The 16,702-nt window shown below is 49.7% G+C and overlaps 1 protein-coding gene across 6 annotated transcripts in view; it reads left to right on the top strand.

Annotated features, from left to right (window-relative positions):
• The window catches only part of RNF123 (ring finger protein 123), a 69,308-nt gene that overhangs the window by 34,606 nt on the left and 18,000 nt on the right, over window positions 1–16,702 (top strand). For all 6 annotated transcript variants that reach the window (XM_026055063.1, XM_026055066.1, XM_026055068.1 and 3 more), the window contains 7 exons: window positions 2,122–2,299; window positions 3,784–3,858; window positions 6,390–6,477; window positions 6,712–6,799; window positions 6,935–7,019; window positions 14,718–14,857; window positions 15,056–15,244. In XM_026055063.1, coding sequence (XP_025910848.1) covers window positions 2,122–2,299; window positions 3,784–3,858; window positions 6,390–6,477; window positions 6,712–6,799; window positions 6,935–7,019; window positions 14,718–14,857; window positions 15,056–15,244 — 843 coding nt within the window. The remainder of the gene's footprint in view (window positions 1–2,121; window positions 2,300–3,783; window positions 3,859–6,389; window positions 6,478–6,711; window positions 6,800–6,934; window positions 7,020–14,717; window positions 14,858–15,055; window positions 15,245–16,702) is intronic.

Consider the following 16,702-nt stretch of genomic DNA (forward strand, 5'->3'; position numbering starts at 1 on the left):
GGGAAGAGAACATGTTTCCCTTCACCTGAGTGGCGGCAGGCTCTGCATGTGTCCCAGGACATGAAGGGGGAGGGAAAGAGCTGCAGTGGAAGTAGCAGTGGCTGATGTGACTCACAAGCTCTTTGTTCACCCCCTTCCCCCTTCACTTGCAAAGCAGGATTGCAAGGCACAGTGCAGCGCTACAGAAGCTCTCTAGCTACATTGGTACAGCCCATGCTTGCCAGCAAATAAACCTTTCTTCTTGGCCTGCTCTTGAAAGGCTGAGGGGTGTTAATGCATGTGCATTGCGGTTACCACTGTGATGACCCATGCAAAAGCACAACTCCTGTCCCTAGATGATCTATCGGTATATTAAATACAGGTACCCACATCTCGCCAGGAGTGCAGTGTCACCTTCCTAGATGAGTCAGTGGTGCCTGGGAGTGATGGTTACAGCCTTCCCTGCTTGTGCCTCTGCCTTGGTCTGCTTGGCCTGCTGGGAGAGCAGATCACTAGCTAGCTTTGGCTGTGAAATGTGCCCCAGCAGCTGAGTAACTTTGCTCCAGAGAGGAGCAAGGCTGCATGGTAGAACCTGTCAGTACTGCCGGTACTAGAGAGCTCCATCTGCCCAGCTGCCCAAGGGAGATGCACCCCTGCGGGCTCCAGCATCCTGGTGACTTGCATACAATGAAAGGATACATCTGGATGAGTGTAGCAGGCATTGCTGATGGAGAGAAAAAGACAGGTTCTACTCTCTGTCTGAAGGTGAAGTCCAGGATCTCTGCCAAGGTGTCAGAGCATGGGAGAGGCTGCTCCTTCCTCTGGGGAATTAGTCACTAGTTTATTCTGAGCTGAGAGATTCAAGGTTAGGCAAAAGGGAGCGTTACAGCTTAAAAACATTCTTAGTTTTAAAGTAGAAAATCCCATCTTCAAAAACTCAGTGGGGAGACCATTTCTGCCCTGGGGTTTTGGTGCCAAGGTAGAAGCTACTTGGTTACGACACAGTATTTGTCTGTCATACTGTGGGTAAGCATTACATCTTTGTATTCTCTTGGTATAGGCTTTAATCTAGCTTGGCAGTACCTGGCATGACTTTTTGAGGTTATCAAGTCTCAATAAAACCAACTGCAGCTTTCCCTACCTTAACATTGCCATTGTTTTTTATCCTGAAAGTAGCTGTTGAGCTAAGATGTGCGTCAGTGTTGAGATAAAGACGTCTTTTAGTCCCTTTAGTCAGTTTACACTTGTTTGGTCTAACTTACAGAACAAACCCACGTAAACCTCCCAGAGAAGGCAGTGACATAGTGTAGAAACACCACGAAGCAAATGAAATCAGTTATCTGCACCTCTGATTTTTCTTTAATTGGAAGCGTAGCCATCTTCCTGCTATTTTTATGCAAACTGCTCGGGATATTTCTTGGCATTGCAGGATATGAAGTAACTTTTCCTCTTTTTTTGCCTGCCTTAGTGCTAATTTTTATAAGCTCAAAGTTATGTAGATGCCCTTAAATTTCCTGTGTTTAATTTAGGACCCCCGAGTTTTGCTATAGAAGTAAAAGAGGCCGAGGCTCCTCAGGATAGTAAATCCAATTGAATGCTTGGTGCAGAATCCAGAAGGCTGTGGCCACCTAATGCAAAGATCTGAGTTGGTATGAGCTTTCTGTCTGTTCCAATTTGTTAATTCTTACGAAGGGGTAGCTTTTTTTCCAGCAGCTTTATCCTGGGTTTCCTAGGGCCTGCCTCCCTTCAGCCAGTGTAAACTTGGAATCAACAGCTGGCATGCGTTTTTTGCGATGAGGCCTGCTGTAGTGAGATATGCCCTACTGAGAGTAGTCCTTGGAGGGTTTCAAGAATCAGCTAGACAAAGCCACTGCTGATCTAATTGTGTGCTGGCACTAGTCCCGCTCCAAGCAGGAGGTTGTTGCAGAGTTCTCTGGTTGTCCCTTCCACCCAACTCTTCTGTGACTCTATGAAGAGACTCCAGCAGAGCACAGGGCTACTTAATGAACTTAGAGCCCTAGCCTGAGGAACTTCTGAGACACTGAGACATTTCTGAGGCTCAGGTGTGATGCTGACTGTTGCATTTTTCCAAAGAGAAGCTGGGCAAAACTGACTGGGGATCGTTGTGTTCTCCCTGGCCAGGAGAAGATGCAGGACATATATTGGCTGCTGCGCGTGTGCATCCGCACCATCGAGCATGGCGACAGGACGGGCTCGCTTTTTGCTTTCATGCCAGAGTTCTACCTCAGCGTAGCTATGAACAGCTACAGCGCACTCAAGAACTACTTCAGCCCTGTCAACAGCATGGAGGAACTTCCAGGTAAGGGGATAGGGAGGCCTTGCTAATCCTGGCTGATGAAAGCTAAGTAAAGCCACATCCTGCTGGTGAAGTAGCAGTCATTGGGCATCATCCCTTCTGTGTCCTTTCCCAACTGTGCTGTGCTTCACCGGTGTGTTGTCTGTGTGCTGTGGGGCAGGCACTGAGTGCTGTTCCTTGAGTGTAGGTACGCACTGGCACACCGTGGCCTTTGCTGTGCTTAGGCAGGGAGCCCCGTGCCTTGCCCAGAGTTGTCATAGTGTTTACTGCAGAGAAAAGCACTCTAGCAGCTATGAATTTTGTTTCTAAGGAGGCATCAGGAATGGGTTGGGATGTGGCAGGATGTAGTTGCCCTCTGGCAGTGCCTGTCACTGTCTACTGGTCTCTGGCTGTGGGAGATATGTTGTGAGCGCAGGGATTGGGGCTGCTTTCACATTCTGCCCTGGGATTGGGATACGTTCCTACAGAGACAACCACCTACTTGATGCCAGTAGTCTGCATTTAGCTGAATTCCCTCAGTGCATGTTCGGTGCTTTTCCTGGCCAGAGAAAGCTTGGCTTTTCTAGCAAGTTCCTATTAAGACCTGTAGAACAGACAGCTCATTCTCAGCAGTCCATCTCTGTGTACCTGTGCCTGTCCCCAGTCGTGTGATCCTGGCACAAAGGACTTCCTGCTCTGCCCCTTTGTGCTCCCAAAATAGAGGGGCCCAAGGTCTAGCTGAGCAGCCGTGGCTTGCTTGCCTGTGCTGGCTGCTGTGAATAGAAGGAGTGTGGGCAGCTGGTGGGTAGGCTCGAAGGCTCGGTGCAAGCCATGCTGCCCTTGTTGCAGGCAGCTGATGAAGAAGGTATTCGGGCTTTCCTTATGATGCCTGCCTCATGGTTCTGTTACCTGTGATCTCCTGCTTGCAAGGCAGCTAAAGCTTTAGCAAGTTTCTGCTGTGAGACTAATCCTGCAGACTTGATCCTCCTCATGCTCACCCCAGGGTCTTGTTTGGCTGAGTGATCTCAGGGACCTCTTAGCAAGGTGTTCTGCGCCTTCCAGAGCCCACAAAGGTAAGGATTTCTGTTCCCACCAGCAAGGCATAGCTAAGGTTTTCACATCCAATGAGTGAGGACTGTGCTTGCTGTTCAGGGACCAGCAGAATTAAGCTGTAGCAGGTTTCTTCAGGGGCTGCAGACTTAATATGGCTTCTTTGGGTAGGCCTAGGGTGGTATTTGTGTTGCTCAGCCCTTTCTGTACTAGGCGTTGCTCTCTTACCCTCTGACTGTTTTAGACTCTGCAGACTGTGACAAGAGGCTTTATGGGAGATGAATATGTTTTCCCAGCTCTCTGTTTTGACTACTAGACGCACAACAGAACTGCAAATTTAGCTGTAGCAGGGAGTAAATCCCACAGCCTTTCCTGGGCCTGCAGGAAAACTGGGGACATGGGGCTGCCCACTGTGGGGCTGCCATCCTGTGACCCCTGCTCCCTCCTTCTCTTTGCAGGCTATGAAGAGACTCTGATGCGACTTGCTGCCATCCTGGCCAAGCACTTTGCTGATTCAAGGATCGTGGGCACGGGTGAAGCTGCTCTCCTCTGCTCTGGGGTGAAGTGTTGCAGATCTGGCTGATCCCACTGCCGGTGGCTCACCAGACTTCTGTTGGGATCTATTTGCTGAATTCATTGAGTGCTCTATGCCTCCATGCGCAAAGAGAGGCTGGGCACTGCTCTTGCCTGGTGTGTCCTGCTTATTCCAGGATTAGATACGTGACCTAGGCCCCCAGTTTGAGAACAGGACGTGTCCCAGATGCTTGCATGTCAAGACTAGTGCTACTCCTCAGCTGCCTGGACACAGGCACGCTCTCCCTATTAGCTGGGAGGGAGAGCCTCTGCTTTGCCTGAGCTGGGATCGAAGTAGGCAAACAGACACAGGCACAGACAGGCCGTGCACAGAGATCCCCAGAGCACCACAACCCTTTGGTAACAAGAGGAACACACAGATCTGCACAAAAATGCCAATCTCTGTGTTTGCTTTTCCACCTTTAATTCTCTGGGTTTTGGACTTGRCTTGGGCCTTTGGGGAGGTCCAAGATTCTGCTGAGTAGAGCATGGTTTGCTCTCAAACCAGGATTCCCAGTTGATCTTGACTCTGATCTTGATCAAATCTGTGGGAAAACCACTGCTTCTGGAGACAAGGGCTTCAGTGTTTCCTTCCTTCATCTGCTTAGTACGTATGACCCATTATGATGTCTGGGTAGATCCTGAAGACTGAACGATCCAACATGCCTAGTTCCAGCTGCCTGGGAATCTGTTTTGTTCGTGGACACCTAGGCTGTCTTATTGCCCTGAACTCTTTCTAATTTAGTAGCCATTCATGAAGGCACATGTATCCTCCCTCCTCAGGAGGACATAGAAGTCCTTATCTTCAATCAAGTCGTCTAGATTTAGAAGTAACCCTGCCCTTCTACCAGAATCATTTTTCCCTTTGTCCTTTAGCACACACAGTCTTTTTGAGGGGTCAAGCTAAGGCTGCAGGAATGCATTCCCATTGCAAAACACAGTGCTGCTTGTCATACCATTCATCTGTTGGAAGCTGTCACATCTGCAGCAGAGCCGCAGGATGCTTGGCTGTTCCTTTGCTTCTGTGTGGTTTGGCTGGATGAGCTTGTGCCCTGGATGAAAGTGATTTAAAGTCACCTAGCTGGCTGCACTGAAGTAGAACAGGAAGCACCCTGCCGTGCAACCACTAGCAGGGCAGTCAGTGTGTAGGGACAGCAGAAACCCTTAGCTGCTCTGGCTAGAGATGAAAGAGACAATGGGCTCAGGATGTGGACACAGGCACTGTGTAGTAGACAGCAACCAGGCATGGCTTGCTGGTTGCTTCTCCAGCTGTTCCCAAAGAGGGCACTGTTGACACGTAAGACTTTGCCTCTACTCTGAATACCTTTTGACAGCAGCAATTTTGATCTGGTGCTGTCTGTACCTGCGTGTTTTCTAGCATCAGTCAGCCTTGAGAAACCATGCTCCTTCAGACTCTCCCAGCTTATGACTGAGATTTCTTGTAGCACAAAAGGTGCAGGTGATGCCTTGACTCAAAGCATAGGTCAGGCAGGAATCAAAGAATAATACAGGCTGGAAGGAACCTTAGGAGGTCTCTAGATCAACCTCTGCTTGAAACAGGTCAGCTATGAGGACAGACTAGGCTGCTTAGGGCCTTATCCAGTCTGGTCTTGAAAACCTCCAAGAAGGCTGGACCTCTCTGGACAACCTGTTTCAATGCTGAACTGCCCTCATGGAGGAAAAGGTTTTCCTTATATCCAGTCTGAACCTCTCTTGTTTCAATTTATACCTATTGTGTCTTCTCCTCCTGCCATGTACCACTGTGAAGAGCCTGACCACATCTTCTTGATAACCACTTTGTAGGTATTGGAAGGCTGCTGTTAGGTTCCTCCAAAGATGTCTCTTCTCCAGGCTGAACAAGCCCAGCACCTTTAGCTTCTCCTTGCAGAGCTCCAGCCCCTGACCATCTTAGCAGCCCTCTGCTGAACTCACTGTAGTTTATGCCTTTCCTCAAAAGGGGACACAGTGTATAGATATGATCTCATGAGTGCTGAGTAGAGGGAAATAACTATTTCCCTAGATCTACTGGCTACGCTCCTCTTAATGCAGCCCAGGATGCCATTGGCCTCCTTTGCTGCCAGGGCACTGGTGGCTCAKGCTCAGCTTGCTGTCTACCTCAAGCCCCAGGTCATTCTCAGCAGAGCTGCTCCCCAGCCAATTGGGACTGTATCTTGCAGGGAGTTCTTCCTTTCCAGGCACAGGACCCAGCCTTTGTTCTTGYTATGTTTCATAAGGTTCCTGCCGGCCCATTTCTCCAGCCTGTCTAGGTCCTTCTGGCAGCCCTGTCCTCAAGTGCATCAACTGGTCCCAACAATTTGGCGTTATCTGCAGACTTGTTTTTTCCCCAGAACAAGTCCAGATAGGGTCCGTTGTAGATGAGGGTAGTCTCTCTCCCTGAGGCCAGTCCCTCCCAGCCTCTGGTGTTCGGGTGCTCCTTGGCATGCTGCATGTCCTTGGTTGCCTAGCCTAGCCCCTTCTCATTTCTCCACAGACATCCGGGACTCCTTGATGCAGGCGTTGGCCAGCTATGTCTGCTACCCCCACTCACTGCGTGCTGTTGAGAGGATCCCAGAGGAGCAGTAAGTGCTGCCCTGTCTCTCCCTTGTGGGCTGTGGCAAGGCTGGGTGGGGGAGCAGGCGGGCTGCCAAGCACTGCAGGGAGGCAGGGGAGCTGCAACAGGGTGCTGGAGCTGGGGAGCCTCCATTCATCCCTATGCCAGTAGCTTTGCTGTGTCGCAGCTCCATGGGTCCTTCTGTGCATCCTGTTTAATCCGCCGGCCCCTTTGCGGCTGACCTGCATCTTCTGTCCGGTAGGCGGATCTCCATGATGAAGAACCTCCTGGCTCCCTATGAGCAGCGGCCATGGGCGCAAACCAACTGGATCCTTGTGAGGCTGTGGCGGGTAAGGATCCTACATCCCTGCCCTTCTCACTGCCACCCTATCTGCAGGGTGGGACATGGCATGTTTCGCTTTCCAATAGCAGCAAAACCCTGCCATTTTCCAGCCTCTAAGGTCCTTCCCCTTCTCTTTTTTCAGGGCTGTGGCTTCGGGTACAGATACACGCGGCTCCCACACCTGCTGAAAACCAAGCCTGAGGATGCCAGCCTCCCTAGCCTGCAGAGTGAGTGGCACACCTAGGGTTTTGAAGGGTGGTGAGGGAGGACCTGTCTCTTCCCTCATAGGCATCTCTAGGGGTCAGGTCAGCTCGTGAGGTGGCTGCTGAAGTAGGTGGGAACCTGGCCAAATTTCCAGGCCTGATCCTTCCTTTCCTGGACTTCCCCAGTCCCACTATTTGGGCTGGTGACTCTCTTGCAAGCTGGGCAGTGGATTAGATCTGATGCTAGGAGGGGTTCTGCCCTTCAAGGGAGAGGTAAAGTGCCCAAGGCTGCGTCTTTACCAAAGCTTTACCAGAAAATCTCAACCTGGATGAAGGCTTTCTGATTTCTACCAAGACTAGCTGCTATGGGGAGAGTTAGCAAGTGTGCCAAGCAGCAGATACCCTGTGAGAGGGAGTGGGTGCCCAGAGAGGCAGGGCACTGGCCAGGTTTGCGAGCAGGTAGTGTTTAAATCATGCAGTCGTCTCAGAGCCTGGCAGAGCCTGTCCTGCCTTTGGCATGGCAGTTCTGCTGTCAGTGCTGTTGCCAAAATGAGGGGTTCCTCAGCTCTACTGCAGCCAATGAAGACGTAGGGAGAGGAAAGTCCCTTTCTTGAACTGAAGAACAGGTCTCCAGCTCCCTCTTGCAGGGTCTTGGCCTGGTTGGAGACATTCACACCGGCCCCTCCACTGTGGAAATGGTTTTGTGTTAGCCCTTACTTAGTGGGCACTGTTCCTAGAGAGCTGTGTGGGGACTGGGGGCAGAGGATACTGCAGTCTGACATGGACAGGGGACCTGTGGAGATGTTTCCTAAGCCCCATCCTGCAGGGAAAGCTGTCTTATCTCTGTTTTAATGTCACTCTTCTCTTTTTCTCTCCTTCCCCTGGGTGCTCAGGAGATCTCTCTCTTGCTAGTTTCCAGAGTAAGTTTGTTGTGTGACCCTCTCTTGTCTGGTGATGTAGCTTTAGAGAGCTCCCTCGCTCCCCTCTTGTGTCTTGAGAGACCCTTATTTTGGGGGGCAGGGGGGGTCACACAATGATCTCATTTCTTAGTTACATCCCTGGGAGATGCCCTGGAGATGGGGAGACTCTTGCCCATATGGCACTCTCCAAGGCTGTGTCGCAAACCTGCTGTTGCTACTGTTTTATCGGTGTTACCTCTTGAGTCAGAGCCTTCCTGCAGGCTGTGCCAGCTGTTGGTTCCTCTCGTCTTTGTAGGATGATACGGAAGCTCTGGTACACGCGTGGCAAGGACCTCATGATTATCACTTCACGCTCCTGCTGCCAGTCCCATGGGGTGGCCACAGAGAGCTCTGGGACAGGAATGAAGTTTCTCAGCTTTTGAGGTTTCTCTCCATCCATCTCCGGATGGCTCCGTGCAGTCTGAGCTCAGAATGGGCTGGGCTGGCTACTGGGAGCTTGCTCCTTGGGCTGGCTATTTTAAAGTGCAACAGAATCAATAATTAATGCTGATTTAATTAAAGAGGGACATGGGACTCAGAGGTGTCCTTGAGATGCTGCCCAGGGAAAGAGGAGGAACCCCCCCTCCCCGCTTCCCACCCATCAGTCTTCGCCCTGTTGCAATCTGAGCATTGGCAGGGACAATGTGACAAACTGCTGAGCTGAAAGAAATCCCTTCTTGTGTGGGTCTGCTTCTGCAGGCCAGTCTGAAGGGAGCTTGGGCAAATGCCTCTTCCCTAGAGCCTCAGCCTTGTCCTGCTTTGGAGATGCTGCCTTGGAGGAGTCTGCGCAGGTGGGAAAGGTTGGCTGGCTCTGCCTCGCGATATCCGTGAGACATGCAGAGTGCAGGCTACCTGGTCTCCTCTGCCATGCTTTGCCTGTTCTCACTGCTCACAAAGATCCCTGCAAAGAGATCGCTGCCTGGGTTAGCCCAGAGACGGAGAAGGGATCAAAAAGACTGTGTGTGTTAGTTACTGCTTGCTTCCTGAATTGTTCCTTAGCCATGGCTGGCACCAGTCAACTCTTGTGTGGACAGGGCTCTACATCAAGTTCGGCTCTCAAAAGCTGACCATGGCTCAGTTCAGAAGAGGGGAGAGTTCTGATCAGATGCTGCTGAGCGACTTGTTTTGCTTTTGTGTGGCTGCTGCCTTTTGTGGCTTGTAGACAAGAATGGGTAGTGTTAAGGCATGCACACAGTGTGGAACAGCGGTGACCCTGCGCCTGGCCCAACCTTCGTTGCTCTTACCAAGATGCAGGATGACTTCCATTTGCAGCATGGGGCTGTTCTACCCTAGGCCTTCTCCCCACGCCTCCATCAAGCAGCAGAGGGTAGACAGATGGGACCGTGAGATCATTTAGCTGAGTTGCTGCACACTGTAGGCCAGAGGACTCACTCACTTCCCCATCCTGACTCCAGTAAATTGTCTAGCTAAAGAGGTCTTTCAGGAAGAAATCCATTCTCCGTTTGACAACACCAAAAGAATCAGCTTGTGGTGATTTGTTCCAGTGGTTCCTTGCCTTCAGAAATAAATCCTTGACTTTTTCCTGATGTGAATGTATCTAACTACTTCTGTTGTCATCCATTGCTGCTGCTTCTGCCTTTCTCTGCTGAATTACCCTCCGTACAATATAACATTTCTTGTCCCTGTCCTTACCCTTCCTAGTTTTTTAACAACCCCGGAGTTGCCAGTGTCATGCTGGGTAGATCACCTCCCTGATCACTGAGCCAAAACTTGCATTAGTCTGTTTTTTCAGTGATTTGCTTTGGAGATGTGCATGAGTCCCTTGTGCGCTAGGGCTTCCTGATGCCTTGTGCTCACCCATTTCAGTATCTCATTCCCTGGATGCAGCTTGCTTTCCTTCTTCCTCAACCTACAAAGTTCCCTTCGGTTGTCTGTAAATACATCTTTGAATGAGCTCAACTCACCAGGTGAGCTGAATCACTCTGCATACCCTGCCTACCTTTTTCACTGTTGTTGCATCAGTCTGGTAGCCACAGACACTGAGCAGCAGCTGTTCCACATCTACATCTGGATCTGTTCAAAGACTCAGACTGATTTTTGGTGGAACTGCTTTGCTTCTGAATCCCGTCCGGTTTAGGCTTTCCTCCTCTGTTCTCACAGCTCAATTGTAAGTCTGCTAAATCAGGAGCCCCCATATGTACATCGCTTGGGCTGCTGACCAAGTGTCTCACAAATAGCCCTGGTATAAACGTTCCTTGGTCACTAGCAAACTATAGAGTACAAAATTATCTTCCTGTGATGAAAGTAGGTGACCCTGCTTCTTTACAAGTATTTAGTAAGAATAGTTAATGAATGCTTCCACTTTGTCTGCTTTATTGATTTTTACTACTACCTATTAGTGGGTATCTGTTACTGTTAGACTTTCTCCCATTAGTAGTGTTTTTGATAATCCTGTTAGAATTTCTTCATATCGTTAAAGAAACTTTGTATGTAGTCAGGTTAGTTGTGGATGTTTCTCTTAGGTCTTCTCCTTCTATTACCCATTTCCTCCTTTTTTTCTTTGACTGCTGGCTATGTTTGATTATGTTTGCATTGCCTTTTTCATCTTAATTTACACCATTGCTTCAGCCTGAACTCAGTGAACCTTTTAGGCCAAGTGTTTGCTGTAGCGTTGGGTCTTTCTGGCTACCTAATAATCTTTGTAAAGAGCTCTGTGTTTTTATTCCCTATTTTTCCCCCACCTAGTTTTTTTTTTTCCCCCTCCAACTCTATTTTGCTCATATTTCTGTGGGGAAATTAGCCTTGTGGAAGCACTGGATATATCTGTAACTGCTCGGGGCCGTGCTCTGTTGCCCACATTAAATGTATTGAGGTCATAATATCTGGCCTTGGAAAACCACTGATTTCTGTTCCAATGACTGATCTTCATCTGTCATAATGAAGGCTAAAGCAAGATTGAGTGGCTTTTGTATTAAGGAGTTGCAAGTTTTAGAAACGCTAATGATGTATTGTTGGCAAGATTAAGAAAATAACCACATCAACAAGTATCCACAGGCTCCTGATAAAAATGTTCCTGTCTAAACTGGCACATGTAAGGGCTGTGTCATTACCCAGGGGAGTAATGGTAACTGGGACGTGCAGTGGGGCCACAGAGAGCTGCATGAGGGAGGTGAAAGGAAATGTCTCAGTAAAGACAGACTTCTTGCAGATGGAGATAATCACGGTGCCAAGGCTGGGTTTCTAGATACCACTAATGATCGCCCCATGGAGAACCTGATCTGAGAACTCACACAAGGGAAGAAGCTGCTCTTGCTATGGCCTTGGGCAATGCCTGAGGCTGGTTCTGATGTTGCTTTCAAAGAGTAACAGTGATTGCAGTATATTTAGATTCAGCATCATCCTGGGAGCAACAAAAGCCAAGGAAGCCCACTGTTTATTGGTGTTAGCTTGAAAACATAAAAAGACTACATAACTATAGAGGAGTATGATAAAAGGCACCACTTCCTAATGCTTTTATAAACTGGCACAGTCTTTGCTGGCAGCAGGGAAGACATTTAAGGACCTGGTATTGGAGGCTTGGAGCAAATTCATGGCACTTATTGGAAAAGGACCATGAGGAAACAGCCTTTGGCTAAACAACAGGCTAAAGCAGGTTATTACAAGCAAAATGGCATCCTTCAGAAAGCCAGAGCTGCCTTCAGATGAGTTAGACTGGCTGTGTGATTCATTTTGAGATGTGTCTCAACTTGGAATGTTTGTAAAAGAAGCTTTAGCACCAACAGAACAACCCACAGAGCTCATCCACGATGAGCGATGATCATCACCTAGAACTGCTTTAGTTCTAGAAGCCTGGAAGGGAGCTAATATGTTAGCAGTTTTAATAAAAATCACTTTTTACAAGTTGAGGAGAGGCTATAAATGAAAAAAAAAAAAAGTGCCAAAGGACTTTCCAATCCTGAATGACTGGGAGAGAAAATGTGGATGCAGTTCAGTGTAGGCAAATGTAGAATGGTGAATTCAAAGGGAAAATGTGTTTAAAAAGCAGTGGGGTACAAGCTGAGTATAACCCTAAGAGACAAGATTGCAGATCACAGTGACACTGGTGGGAAGGGACCACGGTGGTCTGTGATCCAGCCTGTGCTCAGAACAGGGCTGTCACCAGTGCCAGATTACGGTGGCCATGGCTTTGTCTGGACAACCTCCAAGCCCAGAGACCTGTGACCTCCCACCTCCCTGGAGCCTGCTCCTGCACCCTACTGGGGAAAAAAGCTGCAATATTTCAGGTATGACCTCCCTAGGGTGAAGCAGAGGGGTAGTAGCTTCCCTTGATCTGCTGGCCACCTCCTCCTGCCATCACCCACTCCTTAGTTGTAGCAAGAGCCCACAGCTGTCTCCTGTTCAGCGTGGCGTCATCCATGACCCTAGGCCCTCTCTCGGGTTGCTGTGTGGACCATTGGTTCCCAGACAGGACTCACAGTCGGGGTCATTCTTCCCCAGAGGCAGAATTTTGCATTTCTTGCTGAATTTGATGAGGTATTTTTGCCCCAATCCTCGAGTTTCTCATGGCCCTCCTAGAGTAAAGCTCTATTCTAGCACATCAGACAACCCTCCTCCTTTAGTGTCATCCACCAATTTACTCTTCGGGTGCTCTGCATCATCATCCATCGCTGGCAGGGAAGACAATAATATGCCTCCATTATTGGCTCCTGGGCTTCTCCACTTGCGGCCTGAAGCCAGCAAGTTCTGGAGGATCTTGAACTATACTTCTTACAAAAGCGTTAGCCTTGAACTGTAGTCCTATTGTAATCTTTTTGAAAATATCAACTTGATGCATAGTCAAAGGAAGAAATTAAATGGTAGGAATTATCAGGACAGGAAGAGAGAACAAAATTTTAAAAAGCACATTTTGCCCTTGTGCAAGTCTGCTGTGTGTTAGTGGTTTGAATGCTGCATGCACTTCTGTTTCCACCTCTTCAAAGAAAATCTAGGAGAACTGGCAAGGCTCAGGGGAGGGATGGTGAAGGTGACAAAGACGTGACAGTTTCTATATGAGAAACGTCATAGATTGGAGCTGTTGCCATTCAAAATGAGTGGCTCAGGACTATCAGAAAGGTCTGTGAAATCTCGACTAGCTTGGAGGAAGTGAATAGAGAATAGCAGCTCTCTGTCTCTCTCTGAGCAGGAGGAGGGGGCTGCAAAGAAGAAAAGATACCAAATAAAGTGAGTAAGAGCCAAGCTCAAATCAGAGCAAGGGCAGTGTTCTTCCTGCCATGCACAGTTAAGCTGTGAAACCTTACTGCAGGATGTGCTCAGTGCTAAAAGCTTACACAGTTTCAAGGGGATACTGGGCAAGAAATCCACTGAGGATCAGTAAATACATAAAACTACATCTGTCTTGGGCAGTCCCTGAGCCACATGCAACCAAGGGCTGGGAAAATACTTCAGGGTGGGAGTGGGACATTAGAGTTTCCCTCTCTAGGGTGTGCTTTTACCCAGGATCGAAGCCAGGGTGCTGGCCTGCGTGGGGTGATTACACACCGTGAGACATCAGCATGTGTCCTCTGTAACAACACAATCTCATTGCACTTGTTAGCAGGATATCTACAGAATAATTCATCCTGTTCCCCATATGAACTGACAATCTGTACCTGTAGCCAAACATCCCTCTCTCTGGCTTTGGTAATCCCAACTAGCAATGTCCCTGTAGTCCTGCCATGTTGTTCAGTACCTAACTATGTAGGGGAGGTGGTCCTGTGTTTGCTTTACCCGTGCAAGCCACAGCTCTGAAGACCTTTTGTACTCATAGCACAGCTTGTTCTTCCAGGCGCTGCAATGCCAGTGCTGTCAGAGTTTCCCCCTGCTCTCACTTATTCCTTGCTTCTAGTAGAGAGAAAAGTAGTTGATTTTTTTTCCTCTATATTCTTTGATAAATCAGTTCAATTTTTCTTCTCCGAGCCCTGAATTTTAGCCTGCAGTCTGCGCTCTGGTACCTTTCCTGTGTTGTGTYAAATGCTTTTGTGAGCTTCCAGATGATAGTAAGTCCTTCTGCCAGTGAGATGCATCTGTCCCATTTGTGCAGTTCTCCCTTCCTGGCCAGTTCACAGGTGCCAGCATCCCACACAGCCCCGGCTGTACCGTTCCCCAGCTGCCTGGGTCCAGCCCTGTCTGTGCTCTTGATATCAAAAAAGCCTAGAGGAAGGTGTCACATACAGCAGGGACTTGTCTCTGTGTGGGCTGAGCCTGGCCAGGGAGTGTGGGCAACCCTGCCTGTCCAAACCTGCTGAGAGCAAAGCTTAGCCCCAGCTCCAGGCAGAAGCCCCTCAGGAACGGGATTTGGTATGTACTTTCCTCCCTGGATATGGGCAGGACTGGCATGGCCACGTGAGGCTAGGGGCTGGATGCTTTGCCTCTGGGCAGCTGCTGCCATGCTGCCATCGAAAGCAATTAGTGCTGAGCTGACCCTGGGMCTCGCCAGGGCCTCGCACAAAGGATGGCTGAGCTGCAAGGCAGTGCTCCCATGCATGAGAGGAGCAGCAAATACACAGGGCTGTTCCCTAGTTAATTCAGGCTGGTGTTGCAAAAAAGTGCTTGGAGGCACGACAGGCAAGATCTCTGCTCAGAATAATCCTCCACCACAGCCTCCCGGTGCCCTGCCATTTCCACTTACTGTAATGCAGTAAGTCACAGTAAGACAGAAGCCAACATTTAACAAGCCCAGGACCGAGCTCCCAGCCTGCCCTCGCCCCACACCCCTTGGCCGCACTGGGGCCAGACCTTTGAAGCTGTCACTGTCTGGTTTCAGAGCCGTGTCCCTCCACCTTGCTGCAGAGACACATGGCAGACCTGCTCCGCAGTGACCGTGACTTGGCTCCCAGCTTCCTCAACAGCGTCCTCAACCAGCTGAACTGGGCTTTCTCTGAGTTCATCGGCATGATTCAGGAGGTGAGTGTGCTGCCTGAGGCTGTATGGTCTGGCACTTGTGGGTGCCCACGTGCTACACAGAGCAAGATCCAGGACACATACCTCGGGGTTGGGAGTGCTGTGGTTCCCTGGTATGGGTGGGAGCCAAGCTGAACTGGGGGTTGTGGTCATCCCGTCAGGAAGAGGTGCCTTGTTGAGCTGCGCTCTGTTGCTTGGTAGATCCAGCAGGCAGCGGAGCGCTTGGAAAGGAACTTTGTGGACAGCCGCCAGCTGAAGGTGTGTGCCACATGCTTCGACCTGTCAGTGAGCTTGCTTAGGGTGCTGGAAATGACCGTCACACTGGCACCTGAGATCTTTCTCGATTGGAATCGCCCATCTTCAGAGCTGCTGCTTCGGAGGCTTGCCCAGGTATCGTCCTTTTTTGAGGAGTATGGTGGGCACAGCAGTGGGAAGAAGTATCCTCTGAAAGGGTATGGGTGGTCCCTCTGCCCTCTGTCCAGATGCGCTAGCTGTTTAAGTTTGTAAACAGGGGGCTTCTGCTGCAAATGCTTTTAGTACCTAAAGCTGGGCAAACCCAACTGCTGCAGAACAAGTGGTACTCCCTAAAATCACTGTGTGTTAGCTGCTCTCCTCTTTTGCAAGTAGTCTGGCCACAGCTGATTTGTACCTCACCCAGGAAGGAGGAAGATGGGCCCCATAAATCTACCTACAGGCTAGCTCTGGCCAATTACTTCTGCCCAGTAAATACTAAATGCTTCTGTGACAAGCAGTGGCCTGAAATCTGGAGATGAGGCATATTATCTCTTTGCAAAGAGCTACAGAAGATATAGCTGGCTTCACGTGGCACTTGCCTCCGTGTTTGGGCTGGTGTCTTGGTCCTTGGTCCTTCAGTCCTGCAGTACAGTACCAGGCTTCTCCATTGTGCTGCTGGGATGATCAGGACAGCCCCATTCCAACCTTTCAGATCCAGTGAATTAAAGTTTCCATTTCAAAATGCACCCTAGAAAGCCCCGAGGACATGCTGCTCTTGTGTGAGCCAGTCCGGTGGGGGCATGTCATACATACTTTACTGAAAGGTTTGGATTGATCCATACTTCAGGCCATAAGCCTGAAYGTAGAGAGCACTGGTGCTCTGAGCAGACGAGGCAAGACAAGACCCAAGCAGGGTGTAGCACAGCAATCTGGAGGGAAGTCATTGGCCTGGGGCTTTTTGTAGGGATCCCTACATGAGGAGGAGAGCGAGGGACCCTCTAGCACATGGTCTGAGGAGGTTGGGGAACAGCCAGCAGAGAGCAGGGTGCCACAGCATCCTCCTCCCCTCCTGGTGTCACTACAAAGCCATGCCCCAATGCTGAATGTGCCCCCAAAGCTGCACAGAGTTTGCTGTTGATGCACGAGGGTGACAGGAAGAAGGATGCTGCATCTAAGAGACTGCACACAGCTTGCAGTGGTTGTGTCAAGTGTGGAATGGCCTCACTCATCCCACTGGGGTTTGGGCAGGAGCTAATGATGGCTAATTAAGTGCCTTTACAGTTGATTCCTTCAGTGCTGTTCATAGGCAGAAATCTCTGCCTATAGTGATGTTCTATCAAGCAGAGCAGCAGTTTGCTCTCTGTGCACTTGTTCCATGCTTCAGGACTGGCAGGTCTGTCCTGCTGCCACTTCCAGGTCCGGCAGAGCCCTTGCCTGGACTGTGGTCAGCTGCTGGCCATACTATTGCCTGCACTTCTCCCCACTGACACTGGTTTTGTCCAGCAGCAGCTGCTGGCTCACTATTCACTGGCTGTGGCATGTCCTAGGGATTGTAGTTTCTGCTTGCCAAGAGCTTCATCCACCGAAGTAGCTTAGTATATGTAGGTGGGATTC

This window comes from Apteryx rowi, unplaced genomic scaffold (assembly GCF_003343035.1).
Source record: "Apteryx rowi isolate R43461 unplaced genomic scaffold, aptRow1 scaffold_98, whole genome shotgun sequence".
NCBI classification, from domain to species: domain Eukaryota; kingdom Metazoa; phylum Chordata; class Aves; order Apterygiformes; family Apterygidae; genus Apteryx; species Apteryx rowi.